The sequence below is a fragment of the Rosa chinensis genome, chromosome 3 (assembly GCF_002994745.2).
Source record: "Rosa chinensis cultivar Old Blush chromosome 3, RchiOBHm-V2, whole genome shotgun sequence".
NCBI lineage: Eukaryota > Viridiplantae > Streptophyta > Magnoliopsida > Rosales > Rosaceae > Rosa > Rosa chinensis.
In genome coordinates this window covers 296,161-319,938 of record NC_037090.1, presented here as the reverse complement: position 1 = coordinate 319,938, position 23,778 = coordinate 296,161, and the positions used below count along the sequence as shown (strand labels likewise).

At 38.7% G+C, this 23,778-nt stretch overlaps 3 protein-coding genes across 11 annotated transcripts in view; 2 read left to right on the top strand and 1 right to left on the bottom strand.

The window, feature by feature from the left end:
- Positions 1-7,643: 7,643 nt before the first annotated feature.
- Positions 7,644-9,651, top strand: LOC112191338 (thioredoxin F-type, chloroplastic). 2 transcript variants are annotated; one of them, XM_024330650.2, is made up of 3 exons: positions 7,644-8,000; positions 9,142-9,241; positions 9,335-9,651. In XM_024330650.2, the coding sequence occupies exons 1-3, from the start codon at positions 7,648-7,650 to the stop codon at positions 9,470-9,472; spliced, it is 591 nt and encodes a 196-aa protein (XP_024186418.2). In that variant the 5' UTR covers positions 7,644-7,647; the 3' UTR covers positions 9,473-9,651. The 2 variants fall into 2 exon arrangements, with proteins under 2 accessions (XP_024186418.2, XP_024186419.2); XM_024330651.2 differs by having other exon boundaries at positions 7,647-8,000; positions 9,338-9,651.
- A 423-nt stretch (positions 9,652-10,074) lies between these two features.
- The window catches only part of LOC112193324, a 31,486-nt gene continuing 17,782 nt past the window's right edge, over positions 10,075-23,778 (top strand). The window contains exons 1-7 of one of the 8 annotated variants that reach the window (XR_002933857.2): positions 10,075-10,259; positions 10,334-10,876; positions 10,992-11,058; positions 11,641-11,812; positions 11,941-12,019; positions 12,173-12,641; positions 12,722-13,296. Coding sequence is in view for 2 of the 8 variants with exons in the window: in XM_024333425.2 (XP_024189193.1) it covers positions 10,347-10,876; positions 10,992-11,058; positions 11,641-11,812 (769 nt within the window). In the remaining 6 variants the exon portion in view is untranslated. Of the gene's footprint in view, positions 10,260-10,333; positions 10,877-10,991; positions 11,059-11,640; positions 11,813-11,940; positions 12,642-12,721; positions 13,297-23,778 lie in introns of those variants that run through there. The other 7 variants (XR_002933861.2, XR_002933859.2, XR_005808333.1 and 4 more) reach the window with 7 other exon arrangements.
- Positions 13,475-17,516, bottom strand: LOC112193323 (nucleosome assembly protein 1;1). The gene is made up of 14 exons (XM_024333421.2): positions 17,052-17,516; positions 16,689-16,787; positions 16,544-16,591; positions 15,587-15,814; positions 15,479-15,513; positions 15,344-15,382; positions 15,175-15,258; positions 15,003-15,077; positions 14,829-14,903; positions 14,533-14,720; positions 14,299-14,422; positions 14,150-14,190; positions 13,853-13,984; positions 13,475-13,743 (listed from the first exon to the last, which is right to left on the bottom strand). Exons 4-13 carry the CDS (start codon positions 15,729-15,731, stop codon positions 13,864-13,866), a joined length of 927 nt encoding a protein of 308 aa, XP_024189189.1. The 5' UTR covers positions 15,732-15,814; positions 16,544-16,591; positions 16,689-16,787; positions 17,052-17,516; the 3' UTR covers positions 13,475-13,743; positions 13,853-13,863.

Here is a 23,778-nt window from a genome sequence, read left to right as displayed (position 1 = left end):
AGCCAAACTTGGTCTCCTCACCCTTGACTTCCCTCCTTTCCTAATAAAAGTATACATTGACTAGCCTCCCAATCATGGCCCAATAACCTAAACCAGTAAACTATAATTATTTAGTTGACGCAATTCAACAATATGGATATAGGGAAAATCTGCAATATTTTCGATTTAATGGTCGAGTGTTTCTATTAAGATCTCTAAATATATTTATTTTTTTAAAAGAAATGTGGATTTCATTAAAGCATGTCAAGAGGGTCATTACATATCCTTCTGCTGCCTTCAACTAGACAGATTAAGAAGTTGTAGTAAGAGAACTACTGTGAAACATAGAGACAAACCATATATATTCGAACTAATCGCTCATTTATTAAAGTGAGCCTATAAACTATGAAGAATAGTAAGACATAGTATATAGGCCCCTACCATACCTACCTATAATTTTTCCTTGCCCTTCAAGCTAGGTCAGGGATATTTGGTGGTCAACAACACTACTCTATATTGGCCAACATCCGCAAGTCGCCGGTGCCGGAAAAGAGAAGGCAACCTAGCACTCCAGCTTGAAATGGACCTCCAGATCCAAAGTTTCCAAATTCCAAGGGTCCAAAAGCCAAAAGCCCAATATTGGGCCCAAAGTTTTGCAAAACCCAAAAACAAGGAACTCCAATTTACTATGGACACCCCAAGAAGAGATGCCCACAACCTTTCACCAGAGGCCGGACCGTCGACACCTATCTGCATCTCCTCTGCCATAGATTCTGGCCAGCCCAACAGCCATCGTCCAACCCACTCTGGCCAAATTGTAGGTACTCTCGTCGTCACCCTCACCATTGAAGTTATCAAGAACTTGGCATTGATTGGAGTCCGAGTACAACCCAACCACCCCACTGATCTGGGCACCCAGACATCTGGTGTTCTTTGCATCTCTGGCCATGATTGGAACATCTCTGACCAAAGCACATCCCGAGTATTGTTCTTCACGAGTCCATGAGACGCAACATCCAGCGAAACAAGCGCATATATTGTAGGCATCATTCGTACAATGAGATTGTTGATTCGAATAAGTAATGAGCGATCCAGATCAGCCGCAGCAAAGCCACCCCCGTGAAATACATGGAGGTTGGCGTAGAGGACATGCTTGGTCAGAGCGAGATTGATGTTCTCAGAGAAGTGAGTAATATCGACGGTGAAGTTGCCGGCAGAGTAAAAGGATTTGGCATCGTCTTTGAATTCTTGGTGATTGATGTTTGGGCGACTATCAAGGTCGCCATAGATGCCAGCGCATAGCCCATGCCCATGCCCATGAAATAGGAGGATGGTGATAGCAAGGATCAGAGGAGTCGATGGTGATCAACGTTGAAAAGCAGTAGTGGCGGAACAGACTCGGTTAGGGTTTAGAGGAGCCATTTGACTGAGATCCTTCTCTCTCCGCTACACTTGTTCTTAAACTTTACTTTCCAAATATGCTCATTTGACCTAACTCTATTATGAATTATTAAATGACATATATAACCTTCTATAAAATGACTATTAAAGACAATAATAATACCTAAAAAATATTATATTTAATTTCTCTAGACTTTCCAATTCAATAGTATTATATTGCATTCTTTATTATTTTCCTTATCTATTTTTATTTTCTAATTTCACTACATACTCACTAAAATATTTATATATATTTAATAAGAATTAAAACTATAATCAAGAACATGTGACATAAAAATTTCTATCATCATATATGTTGAACGCATATTGGTGAGGGAGAACAAAATTTTTATTATGATCTAAATCCCAATCTATCCATTATATTTGCAAAATAATAATAATAATAAATAAATAAATAAACTATTAAATAATAAATCATGAGGTAAAGAAAATAAAGAAAATAAATAAACATTAAGAAAAAATTATTACTCCTTTTTTTTTTTGCACAGCTAAAAGAGAAAGAAAGTAAAAAAAAAAACACCATTCTTCAAGAACTTGAGTGAGGCTTAGTGAGTAAATTTAGTATTTGAGTGAGCAAGATGCTTCTGCAATTGCCTCGGTACAGTCACTCTCAATAACAACCTGTTGTATGTGTAGAAACTTCACCAGATCAACCCCAGCTCAGATTGCATATAATTCACTTTGTTTTGGGGATGCGACATGAGAAATAGGGCCAACAAAAGCTGCTACCACATGCCCGGTTGTAGTTCTCAGGACCCCTCCAATTCCTCCTCTAGTATGAGTGGAAAGAAATGAAGCATCAACATTCATTTTAAGAACCCCATTTGCAGCGGGTTTCCAAAAACGTCGAGGTAATTGTCATGTTGTCGCAGCTGGAGCGCGTGCCTTTTGAAATTCTTCAAGCCATACAAAACTACTTAGGAGAATATCTTGAGCAGTTTGTTGTGTGCCATTCCATAAGAAGTTGTTCCTGTTTTTCCAAAGAGCCCAAATAATCATCATGAGTTTGGCAAAGATCTCACTGCTCAAGGTAAGAGCTCTCTCAAGCATCCAGTCCTTGAAGTTGCATGTAGATCAGTTGGCAGGTTGAATGGAGGTGCAGATATGATCGATGAGGCTGTGGGGTAATGAAAAAATAGATGGGAAGCATCCTCGCTGTTATGTGGACATAAGAAGCAGTGTAGTCCCCTGTTATAACCTTTAGTTAGAAGCCTGTCCCTTGTGGCCAGGAAGTTATTACATGCCCTCCATACACAAATGCCAACCTTGCCAGGGACTTTGGCTATCCAAATATGACGCATAGTTCCTTGTAAGGCTTTCCAGATGAAGTCGAAACTAGGGCACGCTGCATGACCTCCATTCTTGCAATCCAATATGCACTTATCATTGAGTAGTATCCTTTCCACTCTGGGCTCCAAATCAGCCTGTCTGGATTATGATGTCTTCCAAGTGGAATGCATAGAATTCTTTCTGCAATGTGATTAGAAAACAAGTTATGTATGGTATCAGCTTTCCATTGTCTACATGATGCATCAATTAGATCAACCACTTTTGTAAGGCTAGTATTTGGTGGTCTGGAAATTGAAGTTGGTGTGGGTACAGGGATCCATTTATCTTGCCAAATATCAACTTGAGTACCGTATCCTATTTTCCACTGAACTCCTGCTTTTAGGACCGCTCTACCTTGGAGAATACTTCTCCAAGAGAATGATGGAGAATCTCCAACCTCTGCTTCCCAAAAAGAGCAAATGTGGAAAATACTTTGCCTTGTACAACTTGGCAATTAAAGATTGAGGATAAGAGATAATCCTCTAACCCTATTTAGCAAGCATAGAAATATTGTAAGCATACAGATTTTTGAAGCCCATCCCACCTTCTTGTTTAGTCAAACACATCTGTTCCCAACTCCTCCAATGAATCCTTTTCTTCTCATATGTGTCTCCCCAGAAGAACACAACTGATGAATGTCATCACATAGGCCATTAGGAAGCAAATAACACAACTGATGAATGTCATTACATAGGCCTTTAGGAAGCAAATAACAGTTCATGGCATATAGGGGCATTGTTTGAGCAATTTCCTTTATTATGATTTCCTTTCCAGCACAACTAAGGATTTTGGCTTTCCAACTAATCAACTTCTTGGATAACCTTTCTTTTATATAGGCAAATTTTGCAGTTTTTGATTTAGCCATACGCAATGGCGATCCAAGATATTTATCATGTTCTTCCACGCGTTCCACTTCAAGGATGGCTGCCAGGCTGTGCTGAAGATCTAATCCGACATTTCGACTGAAAACAACACTACTTTTTTGGAAATTGACCTTCTGTCCCGAGACTCTCTTGTAAATCCCTAGAATTTGCTTAAAGGCAAGACATTTCTCAATATTAGCTGTACCAAATAATAAGCTATCATTCACAAAAAAAAAAAATGGTGAAGCTATGGAGCTTGAGGACACATTTTGAGGCTAGTAATAAGATTTGCTCGAACTGCATGAGTGATTAGAGCAGAGAGGCATTCTGCACACAAAATAAACAAGTATGGTGACAATGGATCTCCTTGTCTGATTCCTCTAGAAGGTAAGATAGGAGGAGTTGTGTTGCCTTACTGCAAAATTGAGTAGGTCACCGATCTGACATTTTTCATCACCATACTGATCCAAGGAGGGTGGAAGCCTAGCTTCGATAGAATGGCATGCAGATAGTTCCACTCTAGGTGGTCATACGCCTTACTAATATCGAGCTTTAACGAAAAGAAACCAGTGTCTTGATGCTTTAGTTTGTGCATTAAATGTGCAGCTTCATTGGCAACCAAAGTATTGTCAGAGATGATACGCCCTGGGACATAGGCACTTTGCAGAGGTGATATGATCTCAGGAAGCCAGTGCTTTAAACGATTAGCAACAACTTTTGACGCAATGCGGCTAATGACATTGCTAAGGGCTATAGGCCTAAAGTGTGCAGCTTCCTGAGGGTCGTTGATTTTCAGTACAAGGCATAGATACGTGAAATTGGTATCACATAATTCACCTGTCTCAAGGAAACTACAAACTACCAAGTAAACATCATTGGCTACAATGTTCCAATATTTTTGGAAGAAAAATAGGGACATACCGTCGGGGCCAGTGATTTTGGAAGGGTGCATTTGGAAAAGAGCTACCTTGATTTCTTCTTCTGTGTATGGCTTCAATAGGTCATTGTTCATCTCTGGTGTGACCCTCACTGGTGTGGCTTCCATTACTTGTGCTAGCGCTTATAATTCACAGCCCTCAGTCGAGAAGACACTTGAAAAATATGAGAGCAGCAATCTTTGAACCTCTTTCGGGTCAGTTTGCCACTGGTCTTGTTCATCTTTGAGGCCACAAATGAGATTTTTACTTCTACGATTGCTAGCCCTTCTGTGAAAATAAGCGGAGTTGCGATCTCCGTCCTTGAGCCAAATAGCTTGAGATCGTTGCCTCCAGTAAACTTCATGTTGAGCAAGAGTTTGGCTATGTTTGACATGTAATAATCTCTGCTCCTCATATTGCTCTGGGGAGTAGAGTAATCCCATCAGGTCATTTAGCTTCTCTTGGATAATTCTTAACTCTGCCTTTTGATTGTCAAAATCAAACTTGTGCCATTGCATGAGTTTAATGCATGTGTCCTTGATCTTCCTCGATAATTGTTACAATGCATCTCTTGTGGAAGGCCCTAACCACGTTTGTTTAATGATATTACCACAATTAGGGTTTTCATGCCAACATTCCTCAAACCTGAACAGTCTTGGAGTTTTTTGCGATGTTGTCTTTGTTGAACTCACAATAATTAGAAGGGGGCTATGATCTGATTCACTAGGGTTTAGAGTTACAACCCTACTATATGGGAACAAGGTTCTCCATTAGGGTGTTTGGAAACCCCTATCCAGTCGTTCCTTTGTGTATTTACTACTCCATGTAAAACGACTGCCCACAAAACCCAGATCGATGAGATCGCAGTTTGTCATTGTTCTTCTAAAAGTAGCCATCGGTGCTGCCGCTCTCGGTGGTCCTCCAGACTTGTCATTGTTGGGCATAATCTCATTGAAGTCCCCTGCAACAAGCCAAGGCAGGGAACATTGTTCAGACGCGAGAGCTCTGATAAGAGACCAGGTTTTGTGGCGCTCTCCCCTTGCGACTACCCCGTACCGTAAATGCCTGTAAAACGCCATTTGAGTGCATCCTCTGTTTTGCCAATAACTACATCAATGTGATTGGGTGATCGAGAACGTAGCTCCGCATTAGTGTCCTCATTCCACATGAGAGCCACACCTTGTGACTCCCGTTCATGTGGGTAGCAGATGTCATCTTTGAAGCCAAGTTTTCGAGTCAGTGTGTTGATATGCTCCTTTTGCACTAGGGTTTTTTCCAGGAAAATGATGCTTGGTTTATGAGCCTGTACAATATCGATCAAGGCCCTTTCACTGTTTCACATAGCAATAACACTATGAATTATAATCTGTTATTTATTGTAAAAACGAATTTTTGACCATCATTAATGAAAAACAAATGTTATAATATGTTTGATTATTATTATTTTTTTAAACGATGCTTATGATGTTTCAAAAAATGAATTGTTCTGAACTTCTGATGATGAATAGCACTGTGAAATGACGACAAGTAATATTATTTTTAGAAAATTACAAACAAGTGTCATTTTGAAACTTATATTAGCCATAAGGCCACCTAAATTGTTTTGTGCAAATAAGGCCACTTGCCTCTTTAAATTATTTTTTCTTTGTCCATTTTACCCTTCTACCTAAAAAAACTAACCGCCTGGTTTCTTTATCAACCTAACGTACGACCTGAACGGCGAGAGGTCTCATCGTTCCAAGCACAGGGTTTAGAGTTTAGGGTTTAGGGTTTTATTTTAGGGTTACCTTAGGTTTCTTTATCAACCTAAGGTACGACCTGAACGGCGAGAGGTCTCAGCGTTCCAAGCACAGGGTTTAGGGTTTTATTTTAGGGTTTAGGGTTTAGGGTTTAGGGTTTAGGGTTTAGGGTTTAGGGTTTAGGGTTTAGGGTTTTATTTTTGTTTAGGGTTTAGGGTTTTATTTTAGGGTTTAGGGTTTAGGGTTTAGGGTTTAGGGTTTAGGGTTTAGGGTTTAGGGTTTTAGGGTTTAGGGTTTAGGGTTTTATTTTTGTTGGGTTTAGGGTAGGGTTTAGGGTTTAGGGTTAGGGTAGGGTTTAGGGTTTAGGGTTAGGGTAGGGTTTAGGGTTTTTATTTTTGTTGGGTTTTGGGTTTAGGGTTTAGGGTTTAGGGTATAAAGGATGATTGTTAACTTTTTACTCTAGTGGCATTTATGTAAATATATTAATTTTTATATCCAAAATTTAATACCTTTTTTATTCTAGTGGCCTTATGAGGGAAAAAAATAGTTGGTGGCCTTATGGCTAAAAGAACATTCAAATATGCACTTATATGTAATTAACTCTATTATTTTCTATAGGGAGTAGGTTTGATAACACTATTTCTACATTAACTTCAAAGCTCAAAACACTCGAATTCGTAGTTTGTAATTTTGTATCGTCATTACATACAATTCTACCAACTCATTCCAACAGGAGACAAAGGTTTTAATTTTGATTAGTCTTCTCCCATTTATGTGGAGCACGCGCTAGATAGAATGCGAGATGGATAAAATGACTCGAGGACCCCAACATATTGGGTTGCAAAATAGCATCCGATGACTCACGACCCATCTCCTCCATCACTCTTTCACTTTCTCAAAACCAAAAGCTCCCTCACCCACACCACTCGTTTACCCATTAAACCCCAAACGACGTCTAAAATCTCTTTCGTTTACCAAAATAACCCTATAAACTTTCTGATCCAAGCCACAGGCAATTCATTTTGCTTCCACAAACCATTTCAAGAGACGGAAAATGCCTTGCTGATTTCATACAAGTTGAGTAAATATCGATAACATCGTCGACACCTGTTAAAAATGTTTTGTTTTTACTAATGTCCATAGTCGATACTAAATTCAAGCTTCCGATTGCAACTGCCCCGAATGAAGGGGGCAGTGTTGTCTTTCCACCACCAGGTGCTGGCTAGTTCTTGATCCACAAATGGAGTTTTGTGAAGTGACGAAAAGCGGAGCGGATATCCCAGCACAACCCACAGAACCGAAGGGTAAATCAGTCCTTTGGAAACGAGGCTGGATCCCTCTCTTATTTGTTTCTGGCTGATGCAACTGGAGTGCTCTCCATCACAGAATCCAATAATGGCTCTTCTCCAGTCTGCCACTCTCCCTCCTCTTCGCTCCATTTGCTGCTCCACTTCGTCCAAACACCCGATCACTTACCCTTCTTCCATTTCAAGCTCAGGCTCAAGTTCAAGCTCAAGCTCAAGCTGGGCTCCCAACAAGAAGAATGCTGCCCTTGTGGGCTTGGTGAGGCGGAAGACTGCCTTTGCGGTCAGGTCTAGCTTGGACACTGCCGCCACCGTCGGCCAGGTCACCGAGGTCGACAAGGACACCTTCTGGCCGATCGTCAACGCCGCCGGCGACAAGACCATCGTCCTTGATATGTACACCCAATGGTATGCATCATGCTCTCTCCCCCCGCGCATTATTTTCCTCTTTTTTCACCTTCCTGCATGCTCGATCTTGAGGAAATTCGACACTCGAAAGAAAGATAATGCAATTTTCAGATGTGAAATACATGAATTTTCAGAATGTTTTGGCCATGTCTGTCTGAGTATTTCAAGGAAACAAAATTACTTAATTTTTGATTGTTTTTGAGATGCTAAATTGCCCCTTTGTAATTTGATTGGTTCTGCATATATGCTTTTGAAACTGTATGTTACCAATGGAAAATTTTACCATATATCTTGTTGATCCACGATTTGCCAAGTTACCACCAGTCCAAGTCATGGTTTTTCCTGCCGTCCTTTATAATGATAATGCATGCTCTCCTTGCTTATTTAAGTACCCTATCAGTTCGTGACTTCAACTACAGCTTGGTTCCATCTAGTTGGCCAAATTTGATAGCACAAACGCAAGCCAGGCACACGCAGTAGTTGAATTCAGAGGTCTAGCAAAATGGAATCTTTTTAGTATAGAGATATGGGGCTGTAGCGTACATTTATGGTGTAGTTTGTTTTTTACATGAAAAATAGAAAGACGGAAGTAAGAGAGCTTTGGTCTTTGACTAGTCGAGGTCTAGGACTCTATTTTAATTGTGATCTTTGTTTACTTCCAATAATGAACTAAGAAATTGAACTGGGATGCGATTGAATATTGGATCTTGGTATCTAAAAATACGATATTTAGCATGCCGGATCAATTTTCTTTCCTCTGTATCTTTATCACATCATGGAGTGACTATTGTTATCAACTAGATTACATGTGATGCGTGAAATTACTCCAATATTATTATTTTGATCGTTATGTTGAGCTTTGATTCGGAGGTTTGCAGTCCTGATACGGTGGTTTTGGATCGTTATTGTGTTACGTAGTTTGATTGTATAGGGATTATGATCCACACATGGAGAAGCATAAGGAAATTAGAAATATATATCATTCAGGTCAAAGAATATCAGGAGAGGCATAAGGAAAACCTTGCTATAATGACTACATCTGTTTTAGTTTCTCACCGGGCTTGTGCTTCTTGGTATATTTTAATGTCTTAAGATTAGTTACTCTTGATTTCTGATTCCTTCCTTTGATCTTGATCTGCAGGTGTGGTCCTTGCAAGATTATAGCTCCAAAATATGTAGAATTGTCACAGAAATATGACGATGTCATATTTTTGAAGCTTGATTGTAACCAAGAAAATAAGGTTTGTCATCTGTCATGTTGAAATTTTATTTGACACCAGTATTTTTTGTCAGGTGGCAGTGCTCTATCTTATGTTTATTTTGATTACTGTCAGCAGCCATTGGCAAAGGAGCTTGGAATAAGGGTGGTACCGACTTTCAAGATTTTGAAGCATGACAAGGTTGTAAAAGAAGTGACGGGGGCCAAATTTGATGATTTAGTTGCTGCCATAGAGACTGTTAGAACGAGCTGAATCAATCTTCTTCTATTTTATTTTCTCCATTTGATGTTAATAATGTGATGAAATAACGCCTGCTTGGAAATTATTTTCTACTTGTATGTATCCATGTGACGTTTTCTTTGCGATTGTAATTCACTTCAATGGAGAAGAAATGTACCATAATGCACCTACTTTCTCAGAGAGAGAGACCACTATGATAGTCTTAAACTAGCACCCATCATTTTTAAAGATAAAAATCTAATTAAAAACAAATATATACAATTTAGATAAAAGAAGAGTACTTGATTTGAAAGTAAAGTCTGTTTATCTGGTTAATATGCCTCACAACCTAGTTGTCTAGGTGATCTGTATCAAAAGGCGAAAAAAGAGACAACTCAAACTTGTAACAGCGAACAGCGAAGGAGCACAACTCAAACTTATACCTAATTTATTTTATTTTAATTCAATGGTGACAGATCATGGTTTTGGTTTCCTCTAGTGACCAGGAGAGCTATTGATTAATGTAGATTTGAATATTGATTCTTTGGGCCTTGTAAAAGCAAACAGAAGTGAAATCATTTGGGCCGTTCTGTTATTCAAACAGAAGTCCAGCGCTTTTTCATCTCCCGAAAGGTGAAAGGTGGAATCTTTTCTTTGCCTGTATTTTCTGTTTAGGGATCATATGGAAATGGTTGCTGCCCCCCACCCAATTCCGAATACCTTGTGTTACATAGTCTCGTAGAAAGGTCGAAGCTGGGTCTCGGAATTGTGCTATTTCTCTCATCTACAGAAACAGCAGGGACTGTAATTTTGCTCTCAGGTTTGTTTCTACTGAATCCTTTCTTGTTTGCGGTTGAGTTCGTCTGAGTCCTTTAACTATTGGTTTTGCCGTAGTTGGATTGTTAGAATGATATCAGAGGAGGAGGGCAACGCGAGGGTTTTGTGGTGTCTCAAGTGTAAAGAGGGTACTAGTGGAACCAACAGATTGTTGGTTTGTTGTGAGAATGGATGCCCAATTGTTATTCATGAAGAGTGTATGACGGTGCAGCCTCAGTTTGATGATATGGGTCACTTTTACTGCCCTTATTGTGCATACAAGTGGATAAGCCATTTGTGTAAGCAGAAGGAGAAAATGTTAAACCTATCCGCTCTTAAATTGACCAACTGGATTTTGAGGGCAACCGAAGGAGACAGTGAGCAGAGGAGGAGGAGGGAGGTTGACGATGATGAAGAGAATGGCGGTGTATCTGCAAGGCAGGATTTTGAGAATGTTAAAGGTGGAGAAAGACAGGAGGAAAGAGAGCCTTTGGTGGTGGAGCCTCTGCTAACAGTGAGGCTTTCTGATATACAAGGAACGTCAGATGGAGATGAAGGACTTGGCAAAAGGGTGGCCGAGGAGGAGGACAATGGAACCAGAAAGTTGCCAAAATCTTTGAGGTGGTTTCTGAGTTATATAATCAGTTTTTGAGTTTGTTTTACTGATTGGTTATGTGTTGCTCCACATTCTCCTGCAGTTACAAATTGATAACTCATTGTTTCTCCTGACATCCAGCACAAGCTTCGTATGTCTTGATAGAAGGAGAGTATTATGGACCAAGGAAGAGGAACAAGCTTTAAAGGTATCTCAGCCAATTGATTCATCATCTGTAATAGTATCAGCTAATTCTGTCTATAGTGATGACCTTTCTTGTTGCAGCAATTAGAAACTCACATGTCTGTTTTCTAAGATATGTCATCTTCTTATAACGTAGGAAAAGGTTGGATTATGAGACAAAGTTAACAATCCTTATAATGGCTAAATGTTATGTACCCTTGATGAGAGTACGTACTAATTCATGGCACACACTTGAGGCACTGTAGAGCAATGCAATTTCAAACCAACTGTATGCTAATAGACTTGATATCCTGAAAAAGAGATTTTACTATAGTAAACCCTTTGTATTCTTTGCCTTTTTAACCTTACATTTGCTGACTCATTTATTTCTAACAGTTTAAAATGTTCTTAGAATCTCTTCTTTCAGGAGATTTGCATAGATATATCCTATAAAGTCCAAAGTAATTATTGATCAAGGTATAAATAATTGAAATGACCTTACTAAATTGAGCTCAGATTCCTATGGGATACGGAAACTGTTTCTTCTGATAGGTTCAAGTTCTTCAGTTTTCTCTGTTAGAATCTAACAAAGTATTTTGTGCTCCAGGAGGGAGTGAAAGAATTTTGGACCACAAATAGAAAGTCTATACCCTGGGAGAAAATTTGTCAGGCTTACAAAGATAGATTTCACAGTTCACGTACTGCAGCTAATCTCAAGGATAAATGGAAGTTTATGACCAAAACGGCAACAAAAAAGGGTAATTTGATACCATCGCTGCGTAAGTTCCTCTATTTTTAATCCGTAATAAGAAAATACAGCAGTGTATCGGTTTAATCAGTATATAGTGACACATCATCTGTTTAACAACAATGAAGATATTGAAACCCCCCTTTTTGTTCTCTGCAGGTTGTTTTGAGAAATTGCAGGTACCTGAGGTGAAGTAGTGATCATCGTTTGTCAAGAGAAAAAGCTATCACATTCTCAAGTTGAGTTGTATTTTGTGTACTCATTACTATATGATGTGGAGTTGTACGCAAAATCTGTTCTAATGTCAAAGAGCTTGCAAAGCTTTTGAAATCGTAATCATGGCTTGTTAAACCTCCATTTCATTGCTGGTTTTTGTCACGTGGAATCGCAGGAATTGTGATGCAGGTGAAGAAATGCTAACCAGAGTGGCAGTTCTTTTAATGTCGGTGTCCTCTGTCATTGAAGCATCACATCACGTTGAAAGATTGATGGATCAGTTTACATATTCTAGAGATGAAAAATCTAAAACTTTGGAAGAAATAGATCCAAAAATTCGTAACGAAAGAGTCAAACAGAATAGGCAATGAAGCATTTCCACGCTCAGAAATGGTACATAAACCACTCCTCAAATTACAATGCATTGGAAGGTGACCACAATTCAAATGGTAATATATAAACCACTTTCCAAGCTGTGGGGCGCCATGCTCTACGAGCGATCCATTGTGGCATTCAAATTGGGGCTACCTGTATGGCATGAATGCGTGGAAGTCGCAGTTAGAAGTTTGGACTTGCTGGGGCTTCTTCAACAGATATAGATTTTTTGGTCAAAAACCACTTTTCAGATGATAATGCATTGGAAGGTGACCATAATTCAAACTATTTCACTTGAAACTTTATATTTAAGTATTTCAGACATTATGCTCACTTGCAATTGTTACAGGTCTAGGATTCAAGATTGATGAGATAATACAAGCATGGAATGAGATGTATGAAGCTAAGAAGTGGCAGTGGAATTCCCTCATTTCAGTTGGAGCCACTACTTTGACGGAGAGTTTCAAAACTTCATTCTGCTTTCGAGAATGCTTTAAAATACAGCAATGAATAGATACATTTTGCTGCTCCATGAAGCATGTAGTATTTCATAGAGGTAGGCATGAGTTTTCGCTCTCATGTGAATTCGTTCATCAAATTCATATAGACACATCATTTTAGCAGTTCCTTGGTTTTCTTGGTTTCCTGTCAAAGTTTCAGGCTTTCAGCTATGGAACTTCGTCGTTTTACTTTTACACACGGTGGATAGTTTCGTGGATCCAATTATTTATTTGTGGTAGTTCAAGAAAACAAACATTTTTTTCCTTCTCTTTACACATTAGGGGGTCGAGGTGAAGTTACAGATCTTCATTATAGTTAGTTCTGCCTTCATCAACATGGCTTACAGTTTCAGCTAGAACATGTGTACTTGTAATTGAAGCATCAACTATCTACCTTGATGTTAGCGTGGGGTGTAACTTCAAATTCTTTTTCTAAATAGTCTTTCAGGGGAAGGACTTGTATTCGAGTGATCATTGCTGACATTTATTTTATTTTTCACAGCTCAGTAGTTAACTGTTGCTAAACATGAACACAAGCTTTAGACCGTGATCGAGATAATGGTTGAGAAGCATATATGGTAGAAATTAGGTCATGATCGAGATAACTGGTCATCATCAGGCTTATAGCATGGCCTGATTTCCTAACAAGATCAAGTAAGGTAACTCCATGAATGATCCATGAAACTTGATTACAAAATTAGCACTAAAGAACTAAATGACTTTAAAAATTAACAAAAATTAACTCCAAGTCATCTTTTGAAAAAGACTCCCTTGGTATTACCCAACATAATGTAATAAGAGTAAAAACAGAGGTAGCCATGTGCCCATGTCAACATGCCAAAAATCACGGACTCTCCAGAAGCCTCTGCGACTGCAAAACAATTAAAAAAACCATCAAAAAAGCACGTCAGCAATGGTCTGCGACACTTTAATCCAAACAATATATAGTGAACGGCACCATATTAGATACACATGTATACCTTTTTCTTATCTACCACCTTGAGCAACGCTCACATTCTTCATCACTGTCATCTCCAAAGTCACTATCATCGTGTTCTGAAAATGCATGCCAGGAAATAGCATGTGGAATGATCTTGTCCCGAAACTTGGTACTACAAATCACAATAGCAACATGTCATTCAAAGAGCAATAAATCTACATCATAAAGATTCTTATCCTTAGTCAATTTATTAGGGATTAAGCAACTAACTAAAAAGTAAGGTTCAAGCCATTTTGTCAATCTACTGTATTCAAAGCAAAATAAAGGATTCACATACCCAATTAAATAATCCGTCGGAAGGTCGCCTTTGAGTTCATCCTAACAAGTTGCATCCATTAAGAAGATTAGGAAAACTGGCCTAAAATCATCATTAACTAAATTCAAAAACGCAGAAGGTACCATATGAACTAAGTAATCCAAACTTACAGCTTCTTTGTCAAAAGAAAGAGGATCGACAGTAGCATATGAACTAAAGAACTTAAAGAAACTTTCATTGCTTTTACCACTCTGCTGCGTCAATTTTTTAGAAGGATACCAGTCTATTTTAGTCCTACAAGAAAATACCACAAACTTAAGAAGAAGAAGAGAAGAAGAAGAAGAAGAAGAAGAAACGATAGGACAAATCAGTAAAGTATATATAACATCATGAACTGAAATTACCCAATTGCCTTCAACGAAACAGACTCGTTGTCATCAATCACCTCATACTTTTTAGTTAAGACTTTATTCTTAAAATAAGGATTATGATCGCCAAAGGTGAACTTCAGCTCAAATCCTTTCAAATCAATTGTCCTACTAGACTCGATATCATTCAGAAAGTACAAAGCCTTTGTATCTCTCTCTGCAATCTATTAAAAAGAAACAGACAAGATGATGATTGATCAAGTGTCTACAATTGATTAGAACCATAAGAAAAACATAAGCACAGAAAAAAATTTGGCTGAAGAATTGCACACCTGCTTATAAAGTGTCTTGTTAGCAATCATTGCAGTAAGCCAAAAGGCAGGGACTCCTTTAGCAGCAATACATCTCTGCAAATAAGTCGCATTAACCAGATGGCATATCAACATAACTTTCAAGGCATTCCAGAAAAATTAAACCTCTGATCTACAAAATACAGTTGGGTATACCTTTTCATAAAGAGGCTTTAAGTGGATTTCCTTAAAATCAGTTTCCCATTGACATCTTTTGACAAAAAACTGATTCTGCAATATACGAATGTAATAAGACATACATCAGGACTTGACATGCACATTCAACAGTTCCAAACCTGAACTCTGAGAAGCTAAATGCCCTACATACCATGTCAGTATAGAGATCCCGGTTATCTGCCACCCATCTCTTTCTCTCCTCAACAAAGAGGGCTTCCTCCTTGACGATGTCAGCCTGCATTATGGATTTTGATCATCTACACTATTCTCAACAGACCTAAAATCTAGAATTAGGTTATAAATTCTGAAAACAAACCGACATGTATCTCTTTCAGTCGGTCCCTGGATTCGAGGCTCAACTGCAAAAGAAAAAAAATTGATGAACAAGTTATTAAACCCCGATCCTTTTTATTGGAGATGGGGGAAACAAAATAAAACTGAAAAACGAAACTTGCCTTAAGTTTACGCATACTCTCTGGTTTGGTTTTCTCTGGAGTCAGGACAAGCAAAAAGTTAAGAGATTGCAAATATGTCTAATCAAATGCAAATTGATAATTACGTACCCATCTCTTTGAAGTGGGTTGGGGGAATGCAAGACATCACCCGTACGTAAGTCTTGTAGGCTTCAATTGCGGCGGCGTCGTTGCCGGAGACGTCATCGTGGATGGATGTTTTTGCCCTCTTTCCACTGGTTGATGATTGGGCCATTGTCACTCACCAATTGGAGATTTGGAGTGGATGGGGATTTTATGTTGAAGCCCTAAACACAACCAGGCCCAAAACAAACCGTCCTAATCGAAGCTGAAGCCCGTAAGTAAAACAAACGGAAAGCGGAAGCTATTCCTAAACTATCTATACTATATACTAGTAACTGATCCAAAAACAGTGCAACTAACTTCTACTATTGTAATGTGAATGCAAAGTAATGATATTGAACACTAATATTGAACAGAAGTGTCCAAAGGAAAAAGAAGAAGGGAAAAAAAAAAAAAAAGACTGATATTGAACAAAAGTGTAAATAGCAGAACCAAGGTTTAATAATTTGACAATTCATTGAGTTTTAGAAACTCTTTACCTGATCCTATTTGTAGTTCTCTAATTCTTTTGATTTTAAGAGCAATATCTAGCTTTAATATGTTTTCTTGTTAGAAAAAAAAAAACCAAGTCCAAATTTCACATATCCAAAAAATTGATAAACACGCAAACATGCTCAAAGGTCATTTTTTCCTCTACTCAATAAAATGAATCCCACAACCACAACCGACTTAACATGGCATCAAATTCGACTTGAACAAATTGTTCAGGGACTAACAATCAAAACGTAGGAACTGTAGTTTACCAAAAGAGAAAACGAAAACAAAACAGTGTAAAAGCAATTAAACTGAGAAACAAAACACAACAAACAAAGCACAAATAGTTCCATTATCAATAATTTGCTAAATATACATATATCAAATTTGCTCATGGGTTTTACTGTACTAAGAATATAGAAAATTCACATTCTTTGAAAATATATATACCCGAATTCAAGACAGTTGAATAATCTGGCTGCAAACTGCTCCTAAAATCTACAAAATCAAGTGACAACAATTAGAAAACTTGATATTATCATGGCTATACATACTACATATAAACTCAATACAGAAGCAAAGTAATAAAATTTACCGTTTATAACTGAATAAGAATAAGCAAGCAAGACGACACTGAGCAATAGGCAAAGGAACAGCTGCAGAAAGATGGTGCCAAAATTCTTTTGCATAAAATCTGCAGAAATCAAATAAAAGCCTTCAATTCCAGAACAACCAACAATCTAAGAGATTCTAATAACTTCCCCATCGATATAACATACAGTAAAATCATAACTTGAAACCTCTCCAATCAATAATCAACAACCCAGACCCGCAGACAAACAAACCCCCCCCCCAGAAACCTATACCAATTCAAAACCACCAACAACAAAAGACCCACTCAAAAACCGAATCACACAAAAACTGACAAAAGCAATAGCAGCAGAAGCAGAAAACTTACACACAAACTCTTGTCAAACTCGCTAAAGGCACAAATTCGGTACTGTTGAAACCAAATCCTCTTTCTCTCTCTTTCTCTTCAAACACCACAAACCTTTCTTTCGTTTTTTTTTTTTTTTTGGGTCTGAACAACAACCTTTCTCTCTCTTTCTCTTCAAAACCGACCCTCTGATCCAAATTAACAGCGACAGGCCCTAATTCACCGACGACGAAGGGCAAAACCGAAATCCCTCTTCTGCTTCTTTCTAAATTACCGACTATCAACCGATGTGGGTAAGTCAAACCCTTCCAAGCAACCCAAAACAAAACCAGAATCAGATCCCAGTTCTCCTTCTTTCTAAATTCTCTCCTTTTTCAGTTTCTAAATCTAGATCGATCACTCTTTTTTTCCTCTCACAGTCTCTCTCTCTCTATCGATCACTCTTTTTTTCCTTTCACCAAAACAAATGGACGGTCTCAGAACCCTAGATCGGGAATGGAAGATGATCCAATAAATAAATAAATAAAAACAAAATCACAACCTGTTATGATTCTATACTTTTATATGGGCCATTATTCTTGTATGGGCTATTTGGGCTTTATGTTTCGGGAGTCCACTAGTTCTAGATATTTTCTTTGCTTAAATAACCACTAGGACTTGTAATAGAGGGACTGAAGAATATTGAAGCTTTTATTTTCTCTTATTTCCATTAGCTTTCCCTTGTTTTCCTTCGCTTGCAATGGCATTTCTGGGCTTGGATCCTGGGGATCCTAACAACTGGTATCAGAGCCCACAACTGGGCCTGTTTCCGGTGCGTCCGGCGGTGCACGGTGGTGGGATCTCCGGCGCTTGTTATCTCACACATTCGTCTCACCCTCACGGTAGCCCTAGCTACCCACCACCTCCTTCCCAATTTCCATTCCAACCGAGTTACTCACCACCACCACCACCACCACCTTCCCAAACAATCACTAATGGGTATGCTTTCCCTCATCAATTTCCATCAACCCATACTTACCATTCACCTGATTCTAACCCAAATCCCTGGATCTATCCATCGATTTCCTATAAACCATCAATTAGCAGTGTTAATTCACACTTCACTTCATCTCCACCAAAACCATGCGTACCCCACTTGTTTACCATTCTACTCCTTCAATTCCAACCTTTCAGTCACCTTCAGTCTCCACCTTTGTGCCCCAACTCCAATTTACTGATCCAAAACCTCTTCCTCTCTATAGCAAGCCGTTTCGAGGTTTCAGATGTAGAGTCGTCATGGGTGCAAAAGCAAGAGTTGCCAAAAAGACCCGAAACCCAGATCTGCTCCGTGATATGGGTAAGTATTCGAGGTCCAAGAGGTACCACAGGTGCGGTCTCTGGGTCATCAAGGCCAGAAACGGCGATGTATTCCCACGCCACAACGCCAAGGCGGCAGTTGCAATTATGGAGGAGCTTCATCAACTACTTGTGGGTCAAAAAACTCAGATTACTGAGCCGGCCTTGAGGCCATTGAAGTTTGGGTCACTGCCAGCTCCTATGGTTGCTGCGTCTCTTACAGCGTCGGAGCCGGCCTTGAGGCCATTGAAGTTTGGGTCACTACCAGCTCCTATGGTTGCTGCGTCTCTTACGGCGTCGGGGAAGACATCGTCCTCAGCTACGGCTATAGCTGGAGGTAGTATTCAAATCTCAGAACCAAATTTTAATATATCACCTCATGAAGCAATATTGGATTTGAGTAATGATATTTCTATTGTGGTATCTGGAAGTAGTAGTGAGGATAATATTGCTATTGGTATGACTGAAAAACTTGTGTTGAATGTTGATAAAAATATTGCTGGAGGTGTTACTGAGAAATTGAATATTGTGAGTAACAGTATGGGTGCTAGTACGGGAAATAGGGAGTCTGAGATTCGAAGTACTGAAGGGGCAGTTGTTACAGTAAAATCAATTGGGAAGCTGCGAGATGGTAAGCAATTTTTTAAGAAAGGTCATGGTGAAGGAGAAGCACCATTTGAGTTCAAGAAAGACGCGGATCAAGTGATTGAGGAGCTCGATAAAGCTGTAGTGACAATGAGAAAGGTTTTAGATGAAGCAAGTCTTCCTTCTAACTTCATAGATACTATAATGGATGGCGTTCTTTACTCAATAGAGGCTGTTACATGCATCCCACAGTGTCTATATGCCATGTGCTTAAATAATAATTGTTTTCAGGCTATGAAAGATCGCAATGCTTTGAGGTGCTTTGTGAAGTGTACTTCAGGAACCTATTTGCATGCTCTAACAAGTGATAAATCGATCTCCTTCTCTAGTGGATTGGGTGAATTATTGCGTCATGCTTCCTCATTACATGGTCCTCATCTGGATATGCTAATTGAGATTTTAAAGGCCATCTCAAATATTCAACACAGGGTTGATGCTTCTCTCACGTCAACTGAACTTTTATCGTCTTTTATTCCTGTTATTATGGAAACTGATGGGGGAGAGAGGAATGTAGTCATGATAGATGATAGGGAGTCATCCAAAATGGATAGTTTGGAGCAGGGTACTGAACCATCTTCGGATTCCTTAGTGAGAAATGCTACATTATGGCTTATTGATTGTCTGAGCAATGTTGCTGCTGGCCAGAGTATATCAACTGCATTTAAGAACTTCTTACCACAACGTTATGCTTCTTTGGTGCAGGCAGCATGTTCATTTTTGAGAGAGGGTCAGAAATCAACAAATGAACTCTTCGTTTCAGTTGTGAAACATCTATCCAGTCTTGAAGCTATTGTGCCTGTTCCAACTACACCTGGTAGTAAGCATAATGATATTCTCATTATGGGCTGCACTAAGCTTCCTGATGATTTCCAGGTTGATGACCATAGATGTGATTTCCACAGAATTTTCATTCAACCACTGATTGCTTTCTACTTGAGATACATAGGTAAGCAGCCCAGCCTTGGAAGGTATGACGATAGTCATGCTAAAGTTGTGTCTACTGTTTTGAATGAAGAAGATATGTTTGTGACTGTTGTTAATGTATGCCCTGCTTTGGTTTTTAAGGATTGTCTAATTGGTGTAGTTAAGGTGCCAAAGATGTGGTTTTTGGATGCCATGAATATGAATTTGGAGACCATGATTGGAAAATGTAGTAGTGTGGAGAAAAAGCTACATGTAATTTTTCTTGAAAACAGTATGAAGCTAGATCAGAAGTGCTTGGGATATGTTTTGTCTAACTTGGATGCACCTTACAAATTCATTGAAAGAAGGTCTTCACTGGTTCAGTACATCTCAGACCCTGGTTTTCTCAAAAATAATACTGAGCGGTCTCCTTATATGTATGAAAATGTTATTTCAGCTTCTAAAAGTTACATAAGCCAATATGATATTGTTGTTCGTTTTCTACTTCTGAACTTGTCTATGTGGTTGCAATTGTTTTCACAAATCATTATACACAATGAAACTACTTCTGCTACATTTTTGTGCGTTCTTGCGATTAATTGTGATCCATTATCAGAGCAAGCAGATGTCTATCCAAAGAGTCCGTGTGAATTGGAAAGGGCAATTAATTGGAAAAAGGTTTAAGGATATCAGGTTGTTCTTGGTATAGCAGCATTGAAGTTATACCTCTTTTATGTGTTTATTGTTTGGTCTAGAATTATGGTGGATGTGGTCTTTGCAATTTTATTGTCCAGAATATCATTGATAAAGCAACAATATGCATGGCTACAATTTTTGTTAGGTGGATCAGTTGCACCGATGTCAACCGATGATATAGACATTAGTAATATTCGAGTGTTTCTTGCTGCTACCGTGCTTCTAAATAATGTGGAAAGAGATGAGAATTTAATTGCAGCTCTTACATCGTCTCTTGGGAAAGATTGTAGTGGCTGCATTAAAAATGGTGAGCTTGATCAGTCTTGCAAGAAGATTTATCTATGTCATGATCAATTCAAAGCATTTATAAGGTCAAACTTGTACATCTGCAAATGGTTTGGGTTGTCAGTGAGATGCATACAGGGGCTTACATTCTCATTGGCCATAATACTCAAAGCTCTTAGGCTATATCATTATTATGATAGTGATGAATCATCATCTCTTGAGAGGGTTTCACTTCTGAATTGCTCGCCTCCTTGTGTCCTTGGCAACACTACTTATGGGTCCAAATATGATGCTTGGCATGTACTGATGATCATTTTTGGGGATTATTTGTGGACTATGTCTGATCAACCTAAAGACAATATTCTTATTAGAGATATTGAACTACTTGGAGTGCTTGCAATTTTTATCAGTGCATTGGTCCTAAGTGGAACTCATGATCAATTATTCTGGTATTACAAGTCAAGGATCATGAAGTATCTCAAGGAATTGGCTCAAGTCTTTAACATTAAGAGTCAAATGGAGACTCTGGTGGATTATCAAGTAAGCCCGCCACAAAAGAAAATATGCTCCAGTTTTATGGTTGACTTTATTCTACTGCCTTTTACATCATCTATTGGTAGCTTACACTTGCAGTTGGATTCTAAATGGGTTAAAACTTCACAACATAGTCATACCTTGTGTAACATTGCAGAAATACATGTGAAGAATCTCAAGGTTCCAGCGACTCATAAGTATTTTACTTTGTGTTTGTTGAAGATTTATGAAGAAAGCTGCATTAATGGATCTGTCACAAAAACAAAAGAGAAGCAACTCAAAGATATGGTAATTGTCACTAGCTTGGGTAGTGACTTGGATGATGAAGCAGGGAGACCAGCTAAGGTACTAACTGACATAGATCAAGCCTCTCAAGCTTGCCTATTTGCATGGAGGACCTTTTCAATTGCCACCTTTCTGATTCTGGGTGCACTACTAATATCAGTCACACATGCAATGAGTATCATTGCTGCATCATTTGTTCAGCTCAGTATTGAGGGTGACGGGTACAACAATTTTCAGCCTTTAACAGGTATTGCTAAGATCGATCACTGGTATGAGTCATCGAATTCCACAAGTACAATGTCAATTGTTGGAAGTTGGAAGACATTTCAGGCTTGAGGTCAAGCCTGTTCTTCGAGCGGGTGGAAATGTTATGATTCTATACTTTTATATGGGCCATTATTCTTGTATGGGCCTATTTGGGCTTTATGTTTCGGGAGTCCACTAGTTCTAGATATTTTCTTTGCTTAAATAACCACTAGGACTTGTAATAGAGGGACTGAAGAATATTGAAGCTTTTATTTTCTCTTATTTCCGTTAGCTTTCCCTTGTTTTCCTTCGCTTGCAATGGCATTTCTGGGCTTGGATCCTGGGGATCCTAACACAACCCAAATTTTCACCCTTGTAATTTCCTCACCTATACACGAACTGAGAAACGCCCCACTCTTTTTCAACCTATAAGCCAATCATCAAAAAATTGTTTACAGAAAAAGCTACAATCAGAGAAGAAGAAACTAAATTCAAATTCATAAAACAAACCCAAACCTTCCTCCGGAAGTCGACCACAATCTTCGATCCCTCCCCTTCTTTTTGCCACCCCAACGACCTACAATCAAAATCGAAAACATTACCTCAAAAATTCAAAAGCTCAAGAAACCAAATCCAAATTTACAAAACAAACCCGAAGCTTCTTCCGGAACTGGACGAAAATCTTGGATCTCTCCCCTTATCTCTGCTACCCCAGCGACCTACGATCAAAATCGAAAAATATTAAATCAAATCAAAAATTCAAAAGCTCTCAAAACCAAACCCCTCCTATTCGTTTGCAGCCCAACCTTTATATCTGAGAGCTTGATCGATACGCTTGATAACTCCGTTTCACGCCGCGTCTGTATCCGAGAACAAAACCGAAAATGGAACGAAGCTTGTAGTCGATGTAGGCTTCTAGAACACAGAAGAAAACTCGGGCCTTTTTCTCTCCGCATACAGCTCGAGGGCAAAACCGCCACTTCACTGTTAAATGAACAGTGGCTAGAAACAGTGATTCGGCTTTAGATGTATGTATAATTATAGTAACCTTTTTCATGTTTTAATTTGTTTCTGTAATTTTTTTTTAAGAAAGTTTACAAAATAATGTTTTTAAAGAGAAATTATATACACACTCATTTTTTATTAATACACATCCCCAATCGTGCTTTTTTTTTTGGAACAAAGTAAATTCCAACAATACCCTACAAATACTGAAAGCATTATAGGGTTATGGATTGACGAACAACGGCGAGAGAGGCTGCGAACCAGATGCGGTGAATCACAATGATGAAGGGCGACACTCGACGAAGGTCAAGAATGACTATTGGGAGCCAACAGGTTAGAGATTTAAAAAACAAAAAAAACAAAAAAAACAAAAACAAAAACAAAATATTAATTTAATTTTCCCCTATACAATGGGGGAAAAAAAGAAGAAGATCAGTTTAGAACCCCCTAATGAAAAAAAGGAATTTAATCCTCCCTAATAGAATAGGAACGTCCTCCCAAATAGAATAGGAAAGTGATAAGGGCACCCCTTATCACTCTCAAGACCCATTTTGTTGAGGGTGTCCTCAGCAATAGCTGACTTTATCACTGCAAGCCCATTTGCCCATTTTCTTTGTATTCTGTAACCAGCCCATTTTCATTTCGTACCTTCAGTTGTGGTCCTAGACTTATGCTTGACAGCTGTTATGTTTAGACTATTGCTGGTGCAGCCACCTAGCTATATATTTTGTTATCTCAGCCATTTCTGGCAAGTTATGAATGAATGATGCTTTAGCAATTTTCCTTTCTGCATTTCAATTTTCCTTTCTTTTCT

Coding starts and splice junctions, on each gene's coding strand:
- LOC112191338 (XM_024330650.2), top strand. CDS start 7,648: ATGCAACTGGAGTGCTCTCCATCACAGAATCCAATAATGGCTCTTCTC. Junction 8,001..9,141: donor CTTGATATGTACACCCAATG/GTATGCATCATG, acceptor CTTGATCTGCAG/GTGTGGTCCTTGCAAGATTA. Junction 9,242..9,334: donor ATTGTAACCAAGAAAATAAG/GTTTGTCATCTG, acceptor GATTACTGTCAG/CAGCCATTGGCAAAGGAGCT.
- LOC112193323 (XM_024333421.2), bottom strand. CDS start 15,731: ATGGCCCAATCATCAACCAGTGGAAAGAGGGCAAAAACATCCATCCAC. Junction 15,078..15,174: donor GGGATCTCTATACTGACATG/GTATGTAGGGCA, acceptor CGTATATTGCAG/AATCAGTTTTTTGTCAAAAG. Junction 14,904..15,002: donor TAAAGCCTCTTTATGAAAAG/GTATACCCAACT, acceptor ACTTATTTGCAG/AGATGTATTGCTGCTAAAGG.